Genomic DNA, 25,586 nt, shown 5'->3' on the forward strand with positions numbered 1-25,586 from the left:
ATCAATATACTGAGTAACTTATGAGCGATCAAAGTAAAAAATAGACAAAAAGTGCTTTGGGCCAGGTCCTGAGTTGGAAAATGGAGCTGATTTTTTTGCACAGATACTGCTGAAGTGCTGAGGCATACAGTAGCGAATTATGGCTGGGGAGCAAACAGTTGAGAACATTGTTGAAAAATAATCATTGAAAACTGTTCTGGATGCTCTCAGGGTAAACATTTTTCGTAAAAAAGTACACCACGAACTCATTGCAAGCGGCGTGCAAGTGCGATAATCGTTTAGATTTTTTTTTAAAGTTTTCAAAATTGTTGTTAACTACTTTAACTCTTTTGAAGTCGTTTAGATTTGAAATTAGAATTAATTTGCCCACCAGGCATGTGAAAACAAATCTCCTGTTGAATCTCAGGTGATTTAGTCAGTGGAAGATGTCTCCAGTTTATAATTTTGGAATATTCTTTAATAATCGCTATTTCGTGGTCCTTCACGGTGTAACGGCTTTACTTCCCTCCCCGTGATCAGAGATTTTATGCCTCAGAAAATCCCAACGGTGTCGACTAGGATTCAACCCAGGTCCTTTGGAGTGAGAGGCAATCGAGCTTACCACTTAGGGTCTAGAACCTTTTTTTCCGTATTTTTCAGTGTAAATCACGTTCAAAAATTAACTCTCTCGGCATTGAAGCTTAAAAATGTATGGATAAATGACCGCCGATAGAACATTTGCGAACAACTAGCCTCAAACGATAGAGGGGCACCTAATATTTCATTTGGTGTTTCAGCGATACTGTTTTTAAATAATAATGTTATCCTACCAGAGACACCGTGAGAAAGCGAGATTCACATAAAATTTCAAATCCATTCTCATTTATAAACATACAAGCGTTTCAAGGCAGCTACTTACAGTACTGGACAGAAGTGTATAAGATAGTATTTTTTTTCTCTATATAAAAGTTCAAAAAGCCATAACATTTTTGAATGTTCATGAAATATTCGAATATATGGTAATAATTATGAGCGTAATAGGTTGAAGCTGAAGCGTCTCTATTTGGAGTAGCCTCTTTACAATGGAATTTCTTGAAGTACAATGATGCAAATATGCTGAAATTTTGTCGAGACAAAGTTCTTGCATATACTTTATGTTTCAATAAATTCCGATTAGTAAAAAATAATGTTTGATTTCTTACGCCATCAGAAAGATTTGGTAAGTTTATATACTTTGTCCGATCTGGGTTTTCACTCTGAGAACAACATTATATAACCTCTTCCCGCGTTGCTGCCGTTTGAAAATAGTTTATATACTTTTGTTCGCAGAGTGGAAACTCAGCTCGGAAAAATAGTCAAACTGTATTTTTTTTTGCACAGAACGGATTTTTGTGAAACTTATTCAACTTCAGCATATTTGGTTCATTGTACTCCATGAAATTCCATTATAAAGAGGCTACTCCAAATAGCGGCGTTTTACTACAAATGCTTAAACTTGTTACAGCTTCAACCGATTACGCTCATAATTATTCCCATATATTTCGAATACTTGGTTAACCAGAAAACAAAATTTCAGAATATTTCATTGATATCCGAAAAATTTATGGCTCTTTGAAGTTTTTATTTTTGTCCAGACTGTATTACCAACATGGATTTTTACCTTAAATGAATGAAAAGCTCTCATTGTTTGCAATTTGTTTATTAGTTTTCTTAATGTCTAATCAAATAAATATGTTTTTATAAATAATATTTTGGATATACTCCATTCAACAAGATAATATTATAATCACCAGTCATTCGTGTCAGTTGTGAAGCACCTGCTTCGCGTATAATAAATACTTAAAAGGGCTCATTTTATACATCAATCATGTTTTTCATTCAGCTATGAAAAAACAACTTATGATTTATTTCGTCATGAAAGCGAGATGTGTCTATTTGGTTCTCCAAACTAGTTCCTATAACAACAATCCTACTTCCACGTACTATCAGCGGTTGTGGCCACCGGCCTATCAGCTATTATACAACAACCTAAACGTGTTTTCGGTTTTGCGGAGTAGGTATGCTTGACCGTCTCTTATTTTCCACCACGATAGGAATGCTTATCGCCGATGTGCTCCCTCGGCCACATGCATTCACAACCCGCATCGATCTGAAATTCAGAGAAGATCGATTATTGTTTTCCGGCAGATTTAATTTTCTTTTCGGGTGCTGTGTTGGCTTTACCTCCTCCATTCTCACATGTTCCCAGCAGTTCGTTGCTTTGGCATCCTCGCTGGGCATTTTCCGCCTGGTGATGAAAATTTTCTGCCTAATCTGGGTACACGATAGCCCCGTTTCCATGCACTGTAACAATGAAATGAGGAGAAATCTGGTATGAGGTAACTGATTTTCAAGAAAGGGCTTTCATTTCCAGTTGGTTTGGTACGGATTACTCGGTTGCTAACTTGAGTTAAGTAAGCACTACAGCCAGCTGGAGTATGTGGTTTAAATTGCAACATTCAGTAAAACCATTCTAGCTTATTACGTTTTCATTCGTTTGATTTTGCATAGAACTAGATATTGCATAAGATTTTCAAATTTGCTTTCGACGGTGACCTATCTTTGTGTTTACTTACCTGCCTGTCGAGCTGTTCGAGACTAGTAAATGCACATGTTGTGTTAAGGGATTTGGTGCGTACGTACCTTATTTTGGTAGGTGTTGAAAGAGTTCAAGCACGATTCGGTCACGTAATGGTCGGGCCGATACTGGTATCCATCGGTTCCATTGCCAACGGTAACGATATTGACCAGCGCTTCACAAAGCGTTTGTCGGAAGCGAGAACGTTTGGACTTGAAATCGATAGCTTGCAAGTCCTGTGCTGTCCCCATGGAATCTGTATCATCGTAGCCCGAAAGTGCATTGGGATAATCGTTAGCTTCATCTACAGTGCCATGCGAATATGGTTGCTGGCGCCATTTGATTAGTGGTTTCCATTGGCGATATCCAACTATGTCTTTGAGCGGATTTTCGTCATTGTTACCACAAACAAAAGTGATAGTTAGAGCCAGGGTCGCGACTAGTATCTGCAAATACGAGTAGAGATTTAGAGAGCACGATTATTAGAAATGGTGACATTAAACGTCATTGATTTCAGCATACAATTATTTCTAAATTGACTTAATATAATATTAATTTGCATGAATTTCCGAGGCACAGTGTCTTCCTCAGGTTTCTCGTTATAATTGGATCAATATAATGACATATAGGTCTATACTGCACGGAGAGTGAGGAGAGGTGACTCGCCGTTACTAGTGGAGTGACAATTTGATTTGCACGGAGAGTCACCCAAGTAACCAACAAGCCCGCTAATTCGCCTTTTTGCAATATAAGGCTGATATGCGGCTAATATAAAGCCAAGCATGCCCTATGTTAGCCGTGTATCAGCCTTATATTGCAAAAAGGCGAATTAGCGGGCTTGTTGGTTACTTGGGCACCTCACACGAGGTGTCAATTGTCACTTCACTAGTCCCTGCGAGTCATCTCACATCACACTCCGCACAGAATATTTAAAAAATCACCAGCAAATTTACTTTAACTAATCATGTTTTTATTACTTCATGCGTGAAGTTAACGTTAACGATTTACATAGTTAGAGATGCTTAACGTCAATATCAGACACAAAGTGATAGATGAGAAGATGAAAGTCTAGGATTGATAGTTCTATTATAGTGCGGCAGTGTGAAAATTGTATGTAGAAAGTAAAAAGTGAGCAAAGGACAATTTTGAGGAAGGTACGAATCGGATCGAGCATTCCCTTTACCAAACTTATCCGTTTATGAGGGGTGATGAGAGGTGGTCCCCCTTCCCAACACTAGCAAAAGAAATGATTGCCGATTTGCTCATGTACCTCCGATGTACGGAAACGGTTCTATATATTGTTGCACGTTCAAGTCGCCATCTGATTTAAGCATCTAGTTATGGTTTTGAAATTGCAACTATTGTTTTCCTCTATCACTGTCTGAGCTCCCGTTATCGTCTTCTTAACGATCTCAAGAAGACACGGGTAGGGGAGGTGCTGCTACGGTACCTTTTGACCATTGATTGATGGTAAGCTCCTATCTAGAGTTATGTACTTTAACTATCATGTTTTACTACATGAAAATTGTATACAGCAAGTAAAAAACCAGCAAAGGACAATTTTGCTTTCTACTTTCTATACACAATTTTCACACTGCCGTACAGTTCGCGTTTGGCTGTCAACGTTAGCAGTTCAGTTCGAGCTGTCTGTGCATTTTTTCTCCTAATCCACTTGCTGTACGCTGGCGTTCCGTCTCCCGGACGAAAGACGCTTGCTAAGCAAATGTTGACGTCGTCGTGTTTGTGCGTTGAGGTTGTGTTTCAGAAATACAATCGAAGGGTGCCATGGCCGCTATTAGACGCATTTGTATTCGGTCACTTGAGTTGTCGGTTCTGACTTCGGTATTGGTCGCGAGTTAAATCTGCCGGTGAGGTACTGGCGCTGCGTTTTGCAGACTGTACTGGCGAACTAAAGCCATTGTGTCACGAGTGATTGGTGATGGAAAGTGCACGCAGTCCATTTTTTCTCTGATGAAATCCCTCTAGTTGGAGCAGCTAGTGTGTGTTTCGAGGTTTTTGAGGGTTGCCGCTGCTGTGTGAGGAAGGAAAGGCAAAAGTGCTGTTTTTAACACCGGTTGAAGAAGTAGCGGTGGCATATCTATGGGAACTCTTCGAAATCATCGTGATGTCATGGATTCCTATGCAACATATTGGGTAAGATCTTTCCTTTATTTATCTCTTAACTTTCCTTCGATTATTGTATGAAACATTATATGCTGGGTACGGAAGGGTTCAACGGGCGCCCGATTGAGGCGAGGTGGATGGCGGGAGTGGAGGTGCCGACCCCCTGTTTTGGGCGTTTCATGAGGGAAGGGCGGGCTCTTCTCCCTACTCACGTCCCCCTGTTTTTTGGCCGGTTGTGTGATCCTGTTGTTGCAGGGAGATTCTCGTTTGTCCCGTAGATGCGCGTAGGCGATGTTGCCCACGTATTCACCCAAATCGTTTTTGGCCTTTCATGCAGTGGCGGGTGGAGTGCAATTGGAGGTTTTTGAACTTGATCAGGTCGAGCAGTGAGGATGTTCCACAGTCTGTGGTCGGTTGTCTTGCTACAGTGAGTGGTCCATGTCATCATCATCATCCATAAAAACTGGCTCAGGTGAATTGAAAACAACAGAGTTAATCATCAGATAAAAAAAAACTCCCATTCATTTTTACTGTGGATTTTGAGGAGCTTAACGTTCGCATGAAGTTCACCACCTGTTTGTCATATTTGATGCATTGTGTTACTATATTGCGGCACCTTATTATATTTTTATACATAGTAGTTGTTATCATTTATTACATTTGTTTTAGACATGCTTGTACATTGCAGGTAATTTATGAATTAATGATACGATTTTAATTCCATTAGTTTATTTGTTTGGCTCAATTGTTACATATTTTACATTGTTTTTTTTTTACAGTACTGGTTTTTTAAAGCAGTGGTAAATATTGTTAATGTTATTAATGGCGTTTCTGGAATGAGATTCTATTCATGCTTATCGTTGGAGGCCTGACGTCATCAAATTTACTTCTAATCATTTCTAATTATTTCCCGTCAGTACGCAAAGAATGCTTTTCCAATTTTTTTTATTACATCCTGTAATATAATTTTATACTATTTTATAATCTTAAATTTTACATTATTAAAGTTGATTATTTTGTGATATTATTTTCTTCGGTTATATTATACATTTTATATTATAATATTATTATTTTTCCGCCGGGATCTTGGAAGTAAACATACATTATTCGTATAATGTATTGTCAAGGAATGATATTTTATTGCCTGTAGAATTTCATCAATTTATTTTATTTTATACTTCTGTACTATGTTTTCAAATAGAATTGTAATTATTTATTTTTTTCAGATCATCAATATTTAAAAGTTCAAATTGTGATATGATTTTCATGGGCACCAATCGAGGAATATTCATGCAACGTTTAAATATCAATAGTTTAACCCTCTTATTAAATTCTTATGTAGCATACAAACTGTCTGATTGTCCAATTAATTCAAGAATCCATATACATTACATGAATTTATATTAGTAAAGATTTAATTAAATAGTTTCTTACATATTTACCAACATATATACGGCTGCAAAAAAAACGTATTACATCATTGTAGATAACTTCAATTACTCTTCAATACAACCATTACATTACAGATTAACTAAACACGCTTACCACTACACCACCGGCGCCGTTAGATTACTGTTTGTCATGTTAATTTGAACTTCTGTGCAAATTTTCAGCAAAATCGGTGATGATTTAGAGGTGCTTCAAGTTAATTTTATGTTTGTAAGGTAATTTACGGCTTATAATATTTGTATCTCGAGACTGAAACAACGAAAACTGCTGTAACAACTTTCATTGCAAAACTTAATATGTTATTTACCAACTTTGTGACGAAAGGTTGACTATTTAAAGAGATTTTATTGAAGTTTTGACTTAGTTTCATGCTCGAAGGTATCTTAAAAAGTGAAGAATTTTAAAGTATTTGTTCTACGAATTTTCCAACCATTTTATATAAAAATGTGTAGTCTACGGCATAATGTTCCTCATACTGTTCTAAAAATTACGTTCACACATAGTTTTCGTGTAGATTCCATCGATTGAGAGATAAAAATCAGAAAAGAAGCCGTTATAGCTAAAATTCACAAGACAACAGAGCCAATAAAAGTTTCAATTAGATTGACAGAACATTTTTGCATTGCTTTTCAATGACGACCGATGACTGTTTCATTGATAGATGATTTTTTTTATCAACATGAATCCTCAGTAGACGTGTTCGCATATTCGATTATCGAATCGAGTACGAAATCGCGTACAACAATTTAGCTATACATTTTAATGTGCTCGAAATTCATCTGTTACTATCATTGTTTTATTTTAATATTTTACTTTTCCGGCACTAAATTGTTGCACACTTTACATTGTTTACTGTGCAGCATTAATTCATGGCCAGGATCATGCTTGGCATACACAGTTTTGGTCAGGAACTGCTCATTTGCTAATAACTTTGCACACTGAATTATTGTATATAGGGATAATGACTAAAGGTAGGCAACGGTTAATATAAAATAGCTGCTCCGTAAATTTTCCTCCCATGGACTTATTCAATAAATAACTGATACCGTGAGTACAATATACCTGAAAGTTACGTTCAATCATCTATCATAACGACTGAAAAATTTCATTTTAAGATGAATTTAGCCATATTCAGAACAAGTATGATACACAAATCTACGCCATTAGAAGTCTGAATCCACGAAAATCTCAAAAATCGTGAAATTCGCGTTTTCATAACAACCTTGCATATTTTTAGTTGCTAGTAAACTCTGGAATGTTTCATAAATCGCAATCGAAGATTTCTCGAGGAATTACTACTTAGAAAACGATTTCATCCTCGTAAATTCGCTAAATATAAAAAAAAAACAGTATCCTCCCAATGTTGATGCCATAGGGCATGGTGATTCGATACTACATAGTGACCCCCCCAATCCCAAGAAAATCAACACTTTCTCAATAATTTGCGAACTATTGCGAAAATAAGCTTTCACTTTCAGCCGTAAATTCTCGCCAAGGCTGGTGGATGACTCAGGTTGATCATGTTGTACTATATTACGAAGCGGTCAGTTCCTTATAAATAGAATGGGTCTCATTTCCATGTATTCCAATTTAACATCAAAGCACTAGTTGAGCTTAGCTAATTTGCTTCAACGATTTTTTCCACTTTCCTTCTCCTGCGCTGCTTTTGCCGTTGTTTCTAGCCTTCTTCTACGTATTGTGATACCTCGAAGCGTCGTATTGTGATACCGTAAAACGGGGTATCTTTGATAATGCGGATAAATTTGAAAGTATAATGTAAAGATTAAATTTACTCGCTACGCTTTTTCCAAATTAGAAACATTGGTTCCATATTGTAGCTTAGAGTATTTCCGTTGATTTCGTATATAGTTTTCATATAGTATGTGTTAAATATTTTACAAATATATTAAACGACAATTTTCGTGTTTTTCGCCCGTTTGAAAAAGCACTAAAACCATCACTTATGAAATGTATTTCCGATATAGCCATCACAAATTCAATGTTGTATTCTTATTGCTTATGATGTCTTCTGATTATATACTCATTCAAAGTTTCATATTTAAAGAACTAAATTGTTAGAGTTTCAACCTTTTTTTTCTACATTCATCGAGCATTATCAAAGTAACCGGGGCTCATCGATTCTTCCGGTTCGCCTCCTAGCATCGTGCTATAAGGTACCAGGCGATAACCAGGGTAGTTGATCGATAGCTCGATGACGTCATTTCGTTGGCGTCTGCAATGGGAAATTCTCATAGCAGGCGTTGACGATGGGACGTTGTCGAGTTGTTGAATAGCAACTGTCGTGGTAACTCACCGATTACCTGCATCTGTATTGAATTGTCTCATATAATAATATTCCACCCACTATATCACAAGAAATTGCGATTAGCTGAGTGGAATGGAGATAAGTTAAGCATTGGGTACAGGACCAAGTCTCCCCTGGGTGGTGCCAAAAGATGAGCGCAATAGAATCATCAAGTTGCCATAAGGCACGGAATGAGACTGTTGCATGGCTGGGTAGTCAAAGTCTTCCATTCGTTAGTTATTTCAGGTGGATTAGAACAGGTTTAGGTTTAGGGTGGGCGTTGGCCAGATTTGGGTTTTTCAGATGTAATCCTGGATAGGACCCTGTCATTGAACGTCGCGTGAAAGTGGAACTTAATGAAGGCCTAAGTACTTTTTCGTAGTTTTTAGTTTTCGGATTTGAAATATCGTCGGTTACAGTGGCCTGCTTACTGAGCAGAAAAACGCGGTCCCAGGTCCTTAGATATCAAAGAGATTTATGGTAAAATCGCTTGTGTATCGTGTATTTTGCGAAACTCGTTGTAGTCGTAGGTTCCGGGTTTGAATGGATACACAAATTTGAGCAACGGTATTATGTGATATGAGGGGCTCGGTGGCCTTAGAGCAACCGTTTTGCTTACTGAGCAGAACATCATGAGTCTAATCTCAGGCGCATCCACATTCAAGATTCGTCAATCGTTTTATTTGTTAATATGACTACATGGTAATAACAGCAACTCGGTGATTAAAAAGGTGCTCGTCTGCCTAGTGGCAAACGTTTTTGCTTACTGAGAAGAAGACCGTGGGTTTAGTCCCAAGCTCCTTCGCGTTATATGATCGTTAGGACATCAATTCAGCTCATCGTTTACCAAAACGAACCCTGCTGCAAACCCAACCCTCTTATCCAACATCCCAGTGATTCCTCGTGGAAGTGCAGAGGTGTTCTCGGCTTCCATCAAAGCGAGTGTCATGTCAACACAATCCTTCCCATTCTTTTCTTGACCTGTGTTCAGGCGCGGCCGGCACTGGTATTGCCTAATTTAAGATCACCAGTTTTTACACATTGAGGATGATTGCTAGTCCCAAGCATCGTCTATCGGTTCTCTGTGTAATTACAGCTGATCTGGCAGTAACAGAGTAGCAACCGTGAGCGGTCAATCAAGCTCAAACTCAAGCTCAAGCTCATCGAGCATTATCAAAGTAACCCCAAATCAAAAAACTGAAGTTCGGTCACAAAACTAAAAAAAAGTGCAAATGCTCTAATTTCCGTTAAACAAATTACTAACGGATTGACTCTTGGATCCTCAGTACTTGTTTTAAAAATATAAAATTTGAAAAACATTAATTCTGTAAAAAATATTTAGAATATACTTTAAAAAACTATCAATGTAACCCCGTTTTACGGTACCTCGAAACGTCGCACTGGAACTTCTGGTGGAAGCTGTTTTAGTTTTTATTTTTGATGGGATTTTATTTTTTAATGGTGGTTTATCCCAAAGATGGTAGAAGAGGTTTGGCAAACCTTTGTGGACGAACATTTCTTCTGGTCTTCCTCGTCCTGTATTCTGGCGAATTCAACGAGCTCCAATCAGATCGACTGTCTTGTCAGAAAGCGCTGTGGGAGGCAAATTTATACATGGGATGGAAGGTGATGTCCGTGCAAGAGAATATAGATTTACCCCATCTGCCCGCTCTTCTGATTAGTTGATGAAATGTTGGTTGTTACATTTCTTAATTGTTTAACTATTTTCACTATTTGTACCACACACATAAATCGCTAGATAAATTCTCTGTTGAAGGACATACTGCATGACCTATTTCCCATTAATGATTCTACGAAATGTGCGTTTAAAACTTCCCCATTTTCGTTACATGCCTCATTTTCGATTTCGTAATGTGACCCCCAGTATAGTAAAGAAAGACGCAGTCCTACGTAAAAACTAAATCTAATGACACGCGGTACCAGAATACTCGTATAAAAGGGCAACAAATCCTAAACATAGCAAATGAGGTTGTAAATTTACACCATTAAGCTCAATTGTATCAACATTCAGGTAGCCAGCTTCCATTTTTTGTTCAATCAAGATAACATAAATTAAAATTATTAACGACATAATGGCAATGCTTCCGTCTTTTGTTTGGAATAGAACCATTGCGACCAAGTGATATACCTGCACAGAAAAAAATTATCTGAATTTGAATTGTGATGTATTGAATGAATTACATAACCTTGTATTGCATTTCACGTAAACAAGCAAATTGTGAGCAATGTTGTTTAAAAAGATGGGCAATTTTGCAACATTGCATGAAATGTCTCAGCACTTTACACGATTTATAATGTAACCTTATATGATATGTGACGCTCCATTTATGTGCATCATATTGAACAGAAATTTACACTTTTTTTTTCCAATTGTGTGTGCTACACATACACTAGGGGAAACGCTCCTATAGTTGCGGTAAGTTAGAAGCGTTAGGTTCCTATAGTTGTGTATGGAGTCTCCATACACAACTATAGAAACCTAACGCTTCTAACGTAACGCAACTATAGGAGCGTTTACCCTATATACGAACGAAATTTGGTAGAGGATTATAATTATGCTCAATGAACACTAAGTTGAAAACAGGTGTTAATTTTTATTTGGCAAATATGTAAAGAATAAGCTGATTTCTGTATAATGATTTCGCCTGGTAGACATGTTGCCTGATTAACGTGGATCACTCATTCATCAATAAGACCACTGAAAAAGCGCATGGGTTTCGTAGAACAAAAGATTTTCAAAAAGTGGGATGACAAAATCTGGTCATTACTGTATTTAGTTCATAATCCGGAAGTAGTTGGATAAATTTCTACACATTTCTATTGATATGGCTAGGCATTGATGAATTATGGCAATAAGTATACACTTATATTGCATCATTATTCGTAAAATGGTCACCCAATTAGCCATTTGAACAATCACTATCGAAGCGTAAATTGCACTGGAAACCATTCCTGAGGGAATGTTTGCATACCCAGATTAATAGGTTTGAAAATCACCTCCATGAGTTGGCTGATGTGAATGTTTACACAGTGTTATCCAATTAACACGTATCAAATACTACGCTTCTGTAATCACGATTTCCAACTTTGATCACGAACAACGTAAGAATTCACGCTAACGAACGTTATCGAATTTTGCCCTACGGCATCCGCCAATCCAAACTATTACCATCATCGTCAACATCAACATTATCACCATCACCATCAGTGATAAATAAGGGCCAACAATTGAACGAATCCTGATAGTAGCAAAACGCTCTGTTCGGAACGCGTTGCCACTTCTTTCATCGTTATCGGTGGCCGTTGAATTTGCTAGGTCAACATAATTAAAAGGTAACCTTTAGTGATAACAATTTACCTACATCAAACGTGCATCGGATGTTTTGTATCTCAGGTCAAAGCGCCACCTATAGCATAAAAGCAGCCGAAAGCCAGCTTGTGTGGCTCCTACGCCTAGTCTCTTGCCTCGTGTTTGCCTACCACAGCTCAGCATCATCATCCTTCCATACTCAACCACGGCGAATAATGACGAGAAGCGCCTCGTGAGCATAACAATGCCCATTTTATGAGCGAAATTTGTTCGGATACCGCTATATCGTACGTGACCGTATCAGTGCCAACTGGTTCCAGTGCTGACGCTCTAAGGCTGCCACTATTATACGTAATATGTGTGGATACTGGAAGCGCCGCTTTTAATTATGCCAATTATTTGATAACAACTCAACGATACTGCTCATCGTTATCGGCAGTTTGAACATCTTTATCAGAAAACTGCCGCGGGCATGTCATGGTCTTGTTTGCTTGATAAGTAGGTTCATAGACTATCGGTGTCATGCAGAGTAGACTTCCGGGCCAGAAGTAAATTTTAGACGGTTTCCTCATGCATGACACTAAACCGTTTTCCTAGGCATTTAGTTTGACAATTTAGCTAAATAAATATTGTTCATTCCTGAGTACGGTGAACTCACTCAATATGTTTGTCAACTTGGAGCCAATGTGAACTGGCAAACGGGAGCCATACATTCAGAAACCACATATGTAGTTACTCTTCTTAACTATCGTGAAGTATCTTCATGAACCACACTTATTCATAACACATTTTTTTTTGCTTTATTATAGAGACTTTTCACCTTTAGTTGGTTCGTCTCTTATAGCACAATATTGATTATAAGCTCAACGGCAGATACCAAAAGACTCAGTAACATAAGTTTAAAAAATAGCACAGTTTTGATGAAACAGCTGAGTTGAAAATTCCAATAAAACATACTCTGGCGAAACAATACTGTAAAAAATGGGAGCTCGAGCACTCCTGGCTCAGAGTTTTTGGTGGGATTAAACTAAAGAAGAGCAAAACAATTTGCTGCTAGTTTCCCAATGACTTATAAAATAAAATCGATTGACTCCGATGTACGTCAGGACTAGGGTTCGGTGGTAAATCTGAAACCGCAACGCACCACGAAGAGGTGATCTAGGCTCCCCTTGATATTGAGGGCAATTACAAATGAAGGGCTCCACCATGTGTGCGAGTATTGCTCCCTGAAGGGGTCACCGTCGTTCGATTTGATTTATTTGAATTCAGTTATTTCGTCAACCCACGTAGACTAGTACAAATACATTTTTTCCCTTGATTTGTTTTCCGTGCTGAGCACCAATGCTACCGACGCCAGGGAGGCAGCTTATACACCTGAATCCTACCTATCGACCCATCAACTCATAAACCGGGGACCAACGGCTTCACTTCCTTCCGATGTTTTAAAAATTGGAGTTTTGTATAGAAGAACTTTGATTGTATTTGTTTTTTTTTTTTTATGGTTTTCATGGTTTGGAGACAATAGGCGTAACACGTTTTTATATTTTTCTTTGAAAATGAGGCTTTTCTACACAACATATAAAAAATCAGCGATGTATTTTCTTCGTTTTTGAGATACGATTTTTTGAGATTATCATGTTTAGAAATTTTTAGTCGAGGATCAGAAATTGAAATAAGTAAGTAATTTAACAATGTTACATTCGATATGTTTCAATGGAGACGCAGGGTAATCTAGTCGTATTGGAGTAATGAGCGAAATTTCTAAACATGATGATTTCAAAAAATCGTAATCAAAAACAAAGAAAAATCCATTGCTGATTTTTTGATATGTTGTGTAGAAAAGTCTAAATGTTCAGAGAAAAATATAAAAACGTGTTACGCTTATTGTCAACAAACCATGAAAATCATAAAAAAAAACAAATACAATCAAAGAAGAACTTTACAAAACTCCTATTTTTAAATTATTTTAATTTTTTTTCTGAAACGTATTTTTAATAACCTTTCATTTGATAATTTGATCATTCAAATAAAAAATGTCATTTTTGGAAAAAATGGAAAAAAAATTGAATTTTTGGACCTCTTTAACATGGTCACCCTAATGAGAAAATAAAAATACAGGTGAAAAAAAAGTTAAAAGTTCAATTTTCTCTTAAACAAAAAGGAAGCAGTGTTACTTTCCTATTTTTTTTATTATGCGTTATGATTCCGTATGGAGTTAATTTTTTTTTAGTTTGTGACGATACATTTTAAAGTCAATGGTCCATATTTTGCATAATTTGTGTGAAGAAGGTTTATGGCAAATGAATTTGGATTTCGGAGTTGCCGAGTAGGTGCATAGAAATTTAATTTTGATCATAAGATCTTTTGAGTCAATGCGCTGCGAAACGATATCGTTTACAAATTAAACCATTGCATATTCAAAACGCTCTTTTAACGGTTGTTTGATTATAAGTGTGCTTTATTTGATGGAAGAGGAAATGATGTCCAACCTAATTTACGAAGGGCGTATAAATGAAATTGTTTTTGTACTGATTCAAGTTTTTCTTCGGGCGTGATTGAAAAAGGAGACCATACAATGCTACAATATTAAAGAATTGACCTGACATAGGCAATATATAGTGTTTTGATTTTGTATGGGTCCTGAAAGTTATAACAAATGCGCTCGATAAACCCTAGCATGTTATTTGCCATGTGAATAATTGTGTTGTCGGCTTAGATTATCAATTTTTGTTTTTTTTTTTAGAATGAAAGAAATGTCGTTTACGTATAGAATAAAAAGAAGCGGTTCCATATGAGAACCTTTTGGGAACGAAGTGACATGATTTGTGCTGATTTCTTTCCGTTGAATTTAATTATTTGTTGTCGGTTAGTTGAATATGATTCAAGTCATTTCAGGCGTCCTGACTCAATTCAATTTTTTTTTGTTATTTGAAGAGTAGCATTGGTATGTCAGGGTATAGAGGGTTTCTACGTGGTTTGCATTATCCATTGGATTCAATGAATATATATAAATTCAAGTAAATGTCAATCATTTTATTTTTTATTTGGAGAAATAATTTTAGGTTGACAATTGCCTAGAAAGGTTTAGGAATGCAAGAATTGATGACTATTCCACGATAATGACTTACGTCAGATTTTCTGCCAGATTTTTCAAAGATAGGTACTAGAAATGAGCTATTCCAAATTTTAAAGAAGGTTCCGGATTTCAGGGACATATTAATAATTCAAAACAATGGAGCAGTGAGATCCATTGCTAAACCTTTAATAAATACTGCAGGAATTCCGTCAGGTAAAGGAACATTTAATATTGTGTGAAGCTTTGGTGTGCCCAGTGCGTGCCTGGTCATGATGATTTGGGATCGGATTGGTTCTGATAGTTATCAATAAAACAAAATTATTAGATGTAAAACGAAAATTAAAAGGTGGATAGTAATCTAAATAGAGAATGTGTGAAGTTTTCACAGAGTGGTAGCATTGTCATGTTCGCAGCGTAGTGGTTAGCACTTATGCCTCTCTCGTAAAATGTTTTTAAAGTAACTATAATATAAAAACCCGAATTTATCCACCTATGGTGTGATCAGACCCTTCATACTTATTCAAGTTTATTTATTTTATTGTCATTATCAGTGACCAAGCCCCCCACCCCCGTGTCATCCTGTGACGCTACGCCACTGCCTGGGGGTACCCGGAATATATCCGGATGTAGTCTATTTGGTGAGGCTACCAATCACCTTATCATCGTATTTTAATGTGATTTAATGGGTTTTAATTCAATTCATATTCAAGCAACTTCCCCGGGGTACCCGGAACATGTCCAAGTGTGTCCAATGTGGTCTGGAACACTTAACACGACTTGCATTGATCTTATTTTTGAATTCTGTAGTAATTTGATGTGTCGCATGATGGTTTTAATACGTTTTCCGTTAAATCCAGCGTGAAGGCCCATATTCACCGGATCTTATTCCGGCCATATCTCCGGAACCGGTTCACCGATTCAAAAACCGTTCAATAGCGTTCAATGGGACCCCAAGACCTATCATTTGGCGCCGAGTTTGTCCAAATCGGTTGAGCGGCTGCTGAGAAACGTGAGCGCATTCATTTCGTTACATACACACACATACACACACCCACACACACTCACACCCACACACACCCACACACACACACACACACACACACACACACACACACACACACACACACACACACACACACACACACACACACACACACACACACACACACACACACACACACACACACACACACACACACACACACACACACACACACACACACACACACACACACACACACACACACACACACACACACACACACACACACACACACACACACACACACACACACACACACACACACACACACACACACACACACACACACACACACACACACACACACACACACACACACACACACACACACACACACACACACACACACACACACACACACACACACACACACACACACACACACACACACACACACACACACACACACACAGACATGTTCCGATCTCGTCGAGCTGAGTCGAATGGTATATGACACTCGGCCCTCCGGGCCTCGGATCGATAGTCGGTTTTTCAAGTGATATCTATACCCTTTTTTGTAAGAAGGGTAAAACAATGCCGCCGTACTAGAGGTGTTTGTCTTAGAGTACATGTTACTTATGTTACCTGTAATCTATACTTGTTTTATCAAGAACTCTCTTCAACTTTGATTTCTGATTTTTTTTTTTTCAATTTGTTTATTTTGTAAGACTTAAATATTTTAAAATAAACTCTACAGAGCAGAAGGACTTAAAACAACTTAAGATTTATTAAAACCCTATTTCAAAGCAGTGTCAGAGGGGAGTCGTGATGAGCGTTAAAAAAAACCACTTCTTTTTATTCGATATACCTTCACATACATTTGGCTTCCGGCCTATTCAAACGTACATTCGTACATGCACTTAGATATATGCATGACTATCGCGAAATTAAATTATACTCGCACTACTAGGTGCTTACTTTGCGAAACTCCTTTTGAGTATTGGATTGACATTAAACTTAGAATGCTTTGATTACTTATCGTGTCGGATGTTAGATTACCGAAATTTTCATGAGGTTTTCGTAGTTTGTAGTTTGTATAACAAAATCAACTTTTTCCACCTGAAGAAGGCTTGACCACCACCGAAACGTCGCAAGGGAACAAATTATGATTGGGGTTGAATCCGTTGCCATGTTTTCAATTACCATGCGATTGAAACGTGAAGACAACTATCGATGGATAGAGAAGAGATTTTATTACTACCGAGCCGAATCAATTCGATGCTAACCTTTGAAGCCGGAAATGAAAGCAAGATGCACCATTTCAGGTTTTATTAGAAAATCTCCTCGCGCAAAAGGGAAGTCGTACCAGAAACGGGTGCGACGTGCTACATGATAATTCTAAAGGCTAAGGGAGTGGTACTAACATGCAGTATTTTGGTGGAATGTTCACATATTGATTTTCATTTCGATTCCAACGTCATACTCCGAATTTCAAAAACATAAACAACAAATGATTGTAGCAAAATCTATGTACGCGTGTAGTTCCATGTTGATGATTTAAGTGCATCAATATCTAGTGTGATTGGTTCACCAAGTGCATAATTGAATCATACAGCATGAATCAAGAGCTTGCATTCGATAGAACACTCTTGACGTTTGCACTCGGAGATAAATATTTATAGGTAGTGGGTTCATCCAGCTTCATGTCACGCGTGCTCTATGCAACGGTTAGCGACCGTCGTGGGTCCTGTGCCATGCAAGATTATCATAATTCACAGCCCAATTTGCATTTCAGAAGCTCGTCGGCAATAAGTTCTCATTGGTGAGATAGGTAGGTTGGCTGTTTTTGGCATCCGGTAGGTCAACAAAAGTGGTTTTCCACTCGATAAATGTCCGGTACAGCAGCAATTGCCTATAGAACAACAACAATAATTCAAACATGGTAAGCCACATAATTTTCACTTAATTAATCAATATGCACTCAGATATACAGACATTCGATTTGTTATATCATAAATCCTTTATATCGCATAAATATGCGCTGCTTTGGTTGATACTCAACCGGAAAATTGTTTATTATTTTTCGGTGGTACTTTTAATAGCAGTACGGTGCATCTCCGCAGTTATGTATAAATACCATACGGGAACGGCTTGGCGTAGGTACTCATCAAGCTCGATTTTAATCTGAATCACGCGAGAACAATATTCCCGAAATCAATCGGATATTGCAAAAAAAAAAAAAATGCACACATATTGCTTTGGTCTCCATCAGTATTGAATAATTGATTGATTTTTTGCTGAATGCCCTGCGAAAATAAATTGAATTTATCTCGATGTAAACTGTACACTTTTGCTTTTAGTTTATCTTGGAACGGAGACTTTTGCGGCAAACGTTTCACTATTTCATACTGCATAGATTGATACTGAAATAAGCCAAATATCCGCCAATCCTGGAAAAGGGAAATTGACCCACAATGAAATATGAAAAAAAAAAAACGTGAATAGTGATATTGGTATACGTAGTGAATAAAGCTCGGTCGTATTTCCAAGTGACAAAACAAATGGGTAACCTGGAAAGCGGCTCGAGTTCTGGTGATATTTGCTGGCTTGACTGCACCGGCAATTAGTGCAAAATAAATAGACGTATAAAAACATTTTCGCGTGATAAGCCGGAAAGCGACAGGAAGAAAAAGTTCAAATCGAATTGCGGAAAACATCAGATCGGATTTATTTGCTGCTACTTTTTTGTGCATTCTCTTCTGTTTATTTGTAGTTCTACGGGATGAAAAAAAAACTAGCAAAAATAAAATTAAAATTTCATTTCCAAAATGCAGATACCTAGTCCTCTTTTGCAGATTGAAAACCGATTATATTTTGTGTGTGCCTAGTTCGGTTCACATGGGGATTTGGATTGGTATACCAATTATGGCTATAGGTATGTAGAGCACGGCCGTAAACGAGCGGGCTTAACTTTTTACTATCATACACAAAAATCACGTTACACTGCATGTCATTCTACGATACTGCGTAGATATGTAGCTAACGAAAATAAAGTTTTTGAATCAAAGAACGGTTGTTAAACATACATATCCACATGCATTATCTAGTGTCACCTTATCTCTCCTCCACTTCATGATCTCTTCTTCTTATTCTTCCAAGCCTATAGTTTTTCAAATGGCTAGTGAAACTTATACTAACTCTTAATTTGAACATGTGTAAAGTCGTTAATTGAAAGTTTTCTAAGCGTATGACTTTGTTTATTGTAGATTCTGAAATTTTAACAAATTATTTTTTGAAGAAATCCTTGACTAAAGATTATTTAAATATTTCAATGATGATGTTTTTACCTTAAGGAAGCCTTAGCGTGAAACTTCAAAGGCACAAATGTCAGCTTCCACAAAACATAAAAATTTGAAATTGCTACTCTCTGTTTGTAGTAGCACAGCAAACAAGGAGTAGCAATTTCAAATTTGTATGTTTTGTGGAAGCTGACATTTGTTCCTTTAAAGTTTCACACTAAGGCTTCCTTAGAGTATCACCTAATATGCATGCTTTTTGTTTTATTTCAGATGCTGACCGTATCCCCCGAGGGTTCTTGAAAACATCGTTAAAATATCACGAAAAACGGAATCACCGCATCAAGGTGTGTTTGTGAAACTGTTTAAAAAATGTTCAAAATATTCGTCCTGGATGGTTTAGGTTATTCGAAGTATGCTATTGACTGGAATGTTTAATATTATGAGTTGTCTATGTGTTTTTAAAGTACGGATCTGGGATAAAAATATCCTACGAGGTTTTTCAATGCTTTTGAGATTTTTATGTTGAATTAATAGTTTATGTTTTGAACTAATAATGTTGATCAAATTGACGAATTAAGCATGGGAAAGCTGTGGTAATTCGTGTTGGGTAAATCTATCACCCAGTTGCTTTTTTTACTGTCTTCGTCTAGTCAGACAGAATGTATCAAACTTATACTTTGCGCCTCTGTGTCATCCTTGCTCTTATATTACATTAACGAGATCAATGTTCAGAACTGTATTTTTTTCGGATATTCATTGGATCCTGCTGGTTGGTCAAATTTTCGAGATTTATCAGGTTTGTGCGTATGAAGATTTATCAGGTTAATCTGTATGAAGAATGAGCATTTTTAATAAAACGCTTCTTTTTTAAGTAGCTTCTTCGCATTTCAAGATGATTGATCATCGCATATTAGCTTATTGGGTGCTCTCAAGCTTAGTGCTCTAGATGCACTGCCAGTTATTAATTGAGAGCTTTCGATGCCTGTACCATTTTTGCATTAGTATAATTGTGTGGCAAGTTCAATCAAGTGTCATCATGTGGCAAGTTTAATGCCCAGGGAAGTCGAAAAATTTCTAAACTAGACTGGGGATGGAAGTTTTTCACGTTGGCCCTTTGCACCGCTGGTGGTGCACAGGACCCTTAAGGGGGTATTCCCGATCTTTTTTTTCAAAAAATCAAATTTTTTTTTTCACGTTTTTTTGTATTTTAGACTATATACTTTCATCCCCCCAAGCCGTTTTCCGATCAGCGAATTCGGTGTCCAGGCATAGCTGACTAATGGTAAGAACCCCCAAATGGTTTTAACTAAAGTTAAAACTTTAAACGCGTTTTTCTCGAAACCACATTTTTTTATCGGGCGAAGATTTTTCTCAGAAACTATAAGAGATATTGACTTGAATCTTTGCGCATTTTGTTCCTTATTAAATTCTTTGGAGCTTCTCCTACTTTCAGCCAAAAATATTAACATTTAACATTGTTTGAAGCACCTTAAAGCTGCAAAAAAGCGGGCTAAAAATCGCCTGTTTTTTCATATGGCCGCCATTTTGTTAATTTGCAAGATTTTTTGCTGCCAACGGGAGAAGCTCCAGAGAATCTTATGCAGATTATAATTTCATCACGAAATCTGTTTCAGATGAAGCCGTTCCAGAGAAAAGTCTTCGCCCGTCCAGGCGTTTGCGGCGAACAGGGGTCTGTTTGCCACCATTTTGTGACGTCAATAATGTCTTTTTTTATGTCGAAAAAAATTTATTTGTAAACTTTAATGTTCAATAAACAAGAATCCCAAAGAGTTAGGCGCATTACTATTCATTTTCCTTGAAAAAAAATTAATTGAAAAACAGGCCGAAAAAAGGCAAAAGATTGGGAATACCCCCTTAAGTAAGAAAGTAAGATTGTCATGGCTGCATCTCAAAATTTGTACTTTGACTATATGTTTTAGTATTACTTCTACGTGAAGTCAACGATTTACATAGTTGAAGATGCTAATTTCAAATAACAGGCTGTAGTGGTAATTTTTATACGATATATGGAGTAGATGAAAGCAAAGAGTTGATAGTTCCGTTAGAGTACGGCAGTGTGAAGATTGCATATAGATATTAGAATAGCGAGCTAGGACAACTTTTAAGGAAGGTACAAATCGGTTTTTTCATCTCTCTTTACCAAACTCTCCCTTTGGAGAGGGATGGTGAGGGGTGTCCCCCCCCCCGCCACCACTGCAAAAGAGATGAAAACCGACCCGCTCAAGTACCAACGGTGTGTTTGAAACAGTTCTACCGATTTTTTACCGCACTTCAGTTGTTATTTGAAGGAAGACATCCAGTCGTAGGTTTGGAAATTGCAACTATTGTTTACCCCTACCTGTGCTCCTGTCATCGTCGACTTGACGATCTCGAACAATAGTTGCAATTTCCAAACCTACGACTGGATGTCTTCCTTCAAATAACAACTGAAGTGCGGTAAAAAATCGGTAGAACTGTTTCAAACACACCGTTGGTACTTGAGCGGCTCGGTTTTCACCTCTTTTTGCCAGTGGTGGTGGGGGGGGGGGGACACCCCTCACCATCCCTCTCCAAAGGGGGAATTTGGTAAAGAGAGATGAAAAAACCGATTTGTACCTTCCTTAAAAGTTGTCCTAGCTCGCTATTCTAATATCTATATGCAATCTTCACACTGCCGTACTCTAACGGAACTATCAACTCTTTGCTTTCATCTACTCCACACACCAAAAAATTCTGAATTTTACTGGCGATGTAAACATCCATGCATGCAAATATTCATACATCTAAACTTCCTTTTCACGTAAACTAGCAGCTTTCAAGAAATGTTGCAAACAAAAGAGGACAGTTGCATACAATATATGGAATATAGCACGACATGTCTCATAAATTTACACGATCTATAATCTAAACTTGTATGTTATATGACGCTCCATTTATGTGCATCATAGTCACGTAAATTTACACTACTTTTTTTTAGCTGTGCATCTATCGTATCAAAATTACCACTACAGTCTGTTATTTGAAATTAGCATCTTAAACTACATAACAGCAAGATAGAAACAGATAGGGGAAATGACGGCTTCGGCATGCCAGACTATTTTCGGCAACCCAAATTGAAACACTATTTTCACTGGATTTTCTTACGAAAACACTTCGCTGAATGCGTGCAAACGATTCTTTATGCTTTCAGCTTCAATTTGACTATATTTTTACCACTGAGAAAAAGCAATCTAGCAGGGTTTTCTTGAAATGAAACACACGCACACGAGTTGCCGATAATAGAACAGCAGATTTACAAGCAGTTCAAATGGAACGGTTGCCGAAGAAAAAATGGTTGCCGACAATACTCGCTCTCACTAGAGAAGATTGGAGCTTTATAAAAGCGTTTCAAAACAGTTTTTGACAATTCTTTCGACTGAAATTGTTAGAGCAGCTGGCAGCAAAAGATTGTAAACAAACCAATACTGCATATGTGTGCGTTCCTTAGAGAAAAAGGCTATAGAAAGAAGGTCACTGCTTAGGTTGCCGAGAATACGTAAATTCCCCTATCAAAATTTGTGTTTTTAGGCTCTCTGGGGACTGGTAGTAAAGCAGGTAAAACTGTATGGGGAAAAATCAGTTTTATTTAATTGTAGCTTGTTTAACACTAATTTCCAGGAAAACACTGAACGACAAAGTCTCTGACTAATTTGTTTAGGATGTCGTTCACGTTTTTTGACCTGAATATGCACCGAAAGCGAATTATTCCCACTTCTCTCGATTTATATATGGGGCTTTTTATCACTTCCTACCAGCGGAACAACGTCATCTCTGTGGAAAATGACCGAACGATATGATTAATTCAGTGCCAACATTTCAAAGGGGCGTAATTGCATTTGTAAACAATGACTTTCGTCTTCGATTTCTCGCGAATGAAAGCTCACTCATGAAAATGAATGACACCAGCAGGTAGATGAATGTTTCCTGTCCCAGCTAGCATTGGTAATTTGAAGGGGTGGGCTTTTATTTGCGAGAAATCGACGGCTAAAGCCATTGTTTACAAAAGCAATTACGCCCCTTTGAAATGTTGGCACTGAATTGATAGCTGACAACAAAATCATGTTCATCACAACAAAAACAGGCTTGCTTATCGTTGTCAAGGAAAACACATGTTAAATGTTGATGGTATTCTAAGTAAGTACTTCTAAGCAGCGGTGCTGGTGGTGTTGTGGTAAGCGTGATTACCTCACACCCCAGCAGGCCTGGGTTCAATCCCAGTCGGCGCCGCCGGGATGTTCTGAGGCATAACATCTCTGATCACGAGGGAAGTAAAGCCGTTGGTCCCCGGTTCATGAGTTGATGGGTCGATAGGTAGGGCCAGGTGTGGGAGCTGCTTTCCTGGCGTCGGTAGCATTGGTACTCAGTGCGGGAAACAAGATCAACGGAAAACAAATCAAGGAAAAGAGAGAAAAAAAGTACTTCTAAGTACCAAAGATAGAGCGATAGCACTGAAATAAAAAAAAAATCCGTAGTAATCTGTCGTAATCTCCATACAAACTAAAAATCATTTGCAAAGACTCTTTTGGGTGCAATAAATAAAACTAGTGTTACACACATTAACGTAAAAGTTGATTTCTATAGCAACAATTACCATGACCATTTTTTGAAAAATCATTCTCAAAGAATAAACTCGCGTGCGAATCTACAAACAAAACAACACGATTACGTTTTTCATATATTTTCACGCATTTGCACTCACTTTGCAAAAAAAAACATCATTCCATGGTAAAACTCATAAAACCACTCAAACATCAATTGATAGCATACATGTTTTGTAAGTTTTCCATCGAATAATGCTAAAATAAACGCCAAGGGACCATGTATAAATCACGTATGATATATTTTTGATCTTTTTCAGAATCCCAGTCACATCTTCTACATACCCCCCCCCCCCAATACCACGTCATTTATGGATCGTTTCTAAGATCAATGTAAAATGAGGAAATAAGGAGTAATGAATTTTTGAATCAGAACAACAGGCAAAAGTCGTAGACGAATGAACTCTTGCATGATATTCGAATTATTAAGTTTTTAGCTACACTGATCATCATTCGTCACTGTCGAATTGGCTTCAATTTCATATTAAAAACAAAGAGTTTAATTGCTAATTTGCAAACTATTTCTTAGATGTGAGACCACTTGATATTTTAAGACTTTTAGCTAGATACAAATAATAATTCCTTTTTGGATGATGATTCTTTTGAAAGTAACTGCGTCTTTTTTTTTGAAAATACTCTATAAACCTTTGAAAAACGCTCAAAGCTATTGAGGTTAGGAATCATATTTTATATAATTCTTATAAAAGTTTCGCTTTATACTTCGTAGCTACGGGGTATAAATAGTTTTCCGAATTCAGATTTTATTTTGATTAAAATGCTTTCAATGACAAGAGCAACCAAAATCAACACTTGATAAAAAATTACAGATCATTTCGATGACTTAAAAAAAAAAAAAATTAACTACTGAAGACTGCAGATCCGAAACATGAAAACATGGATCTAATATTTTTTAAAGAACATCTTACTTTTATATCATTGCAGTGTTTCTTAGGTAGCACATTATATATAGTTTTTACTCACAAAATTAACCACTTTATCCATTTCGATTATATCTGCTTGATGGGTTATCCTTAATGAGGCCGGTGAAAAATTGCACTTATGTTTCGGTACTGATGTCACGTAAACGATATTTTACAAAAACTATAACTTAATCTATAAAATCACTATCACAAATTTGCACGTGCCATAGTTGAATCTATAGTAATCCGTGGCTTAAACTACAGTGCAGAGAATATATTATTGTTACTGCTCGATCACTGTTGGTGTTGCAAATGATTGATGCGTAAGGCAATCCTTCTGCTTTTATATTTTATGCACAACTGTCCCATTCATAGTTAAATCGAGCATAGGAATTGTTGGCACTTTGATAATGATATTCTTAGATAAGATTTTCCCCTCTACTTATCATCCATTGGAATGGCGCATGCCCTCTGATGAGCCGCGTTAATCTTCAATTAAAAAAATTAAAAGTGGCGTTGCCATGATATGCGAATGCAAAGCGTGTCGTTGTATTTTTTTTATCGAACAGGGGATTCCCATAGAGTTTATTGCTTTTTTCCTACGCTATTTCGGAATGGTTTGTTGAGTTGGAATTTCACTGCTGCTTTTAAAGATAGAAGTCTGTCCATGCATTACAAACCCTTTTGAATTGGCATTATTATTTCAAGATTTTCAATTTGTGTTTTTATCGCTTTTCCATTCATGACATTTTTTGTTCTGAATTATTTGTTTGAGTATTGAACTAGTATTGTTAACAGTAGTTTTAAGAGGCAGAATGCCAACTTCTTCCATTATTTAACTCTCAATGCACTCAACCCATAAATTGG

General features: G+C 37.2%; 1 protein-coding gene across 1 annotated transcript; it reads right to left on the bottom strand.

The window, feature by feature from the left end:
- Positions 1-1,728: 1,728 nt before the first annotated feature.
- On the bottom strand, positions 1,729-25,013 carry LOC135704410 (uncharacterized). Its single transcript, XM_065225859.1, has 4 exons — positions 24,781-25,013; positions 2,662-3,042; positions 2,203-2,322; positions 1,729-2,128 (listed from the first exon to the last, which is right to left on the bottom strand). Exons 1-4 carry the CDS (start codon positions 24,799-24,801, stop codon positions 2,054-2,056), a joined length of 597 nt encoding a protein of 198 aa, XP_065081931.1. The 5' UTR covers positions 24,802-25,013; the 3' UTR covers positions 1,729-2,053.
- Between the last annotated feature and the right edge of the window lie 573 nt (positions 25,014-25,586).

Source organism: Ochlerotatus camptorhynchus, unplaced genomic scaffold, assembly GCF_037179485.1.
Source record: "Ochlerotatus camptorhynchus isolate MF236.1 unplaced genomic scaffold, CSIRO-AGI_Acam_v1.1 ptg000240l, whole genome shotgun sequence".
Taxonomy (NCBI): Eukaryota; Metazoa; Arthropoda; class Insecta; order Diptera; family Culicidae; genus Ochlerotatus; species Ochlerotatus camptorhynchus.

Coding starts and splice junctions, on each gene's coding strand:
- LOC135704410 (XM_065225859.1), bottom strand. CDS start 24,801: ATGGATAAAGTGGTTAATTTT. Junction 3,043..24,780: donor TGGATAAAGTGGTTAATTTT/GTGAGTAAAAAC, acceptor TCGTATTTGCAG/ATACTAGTCGCGACCCTGGC. Junction 2,323..2,661: donor TCAACACCTACCAAAATAAG/GTACGTACGCAC, acceptor TCATTGTTACAG/TGCATGGAAACGGGGCTATC.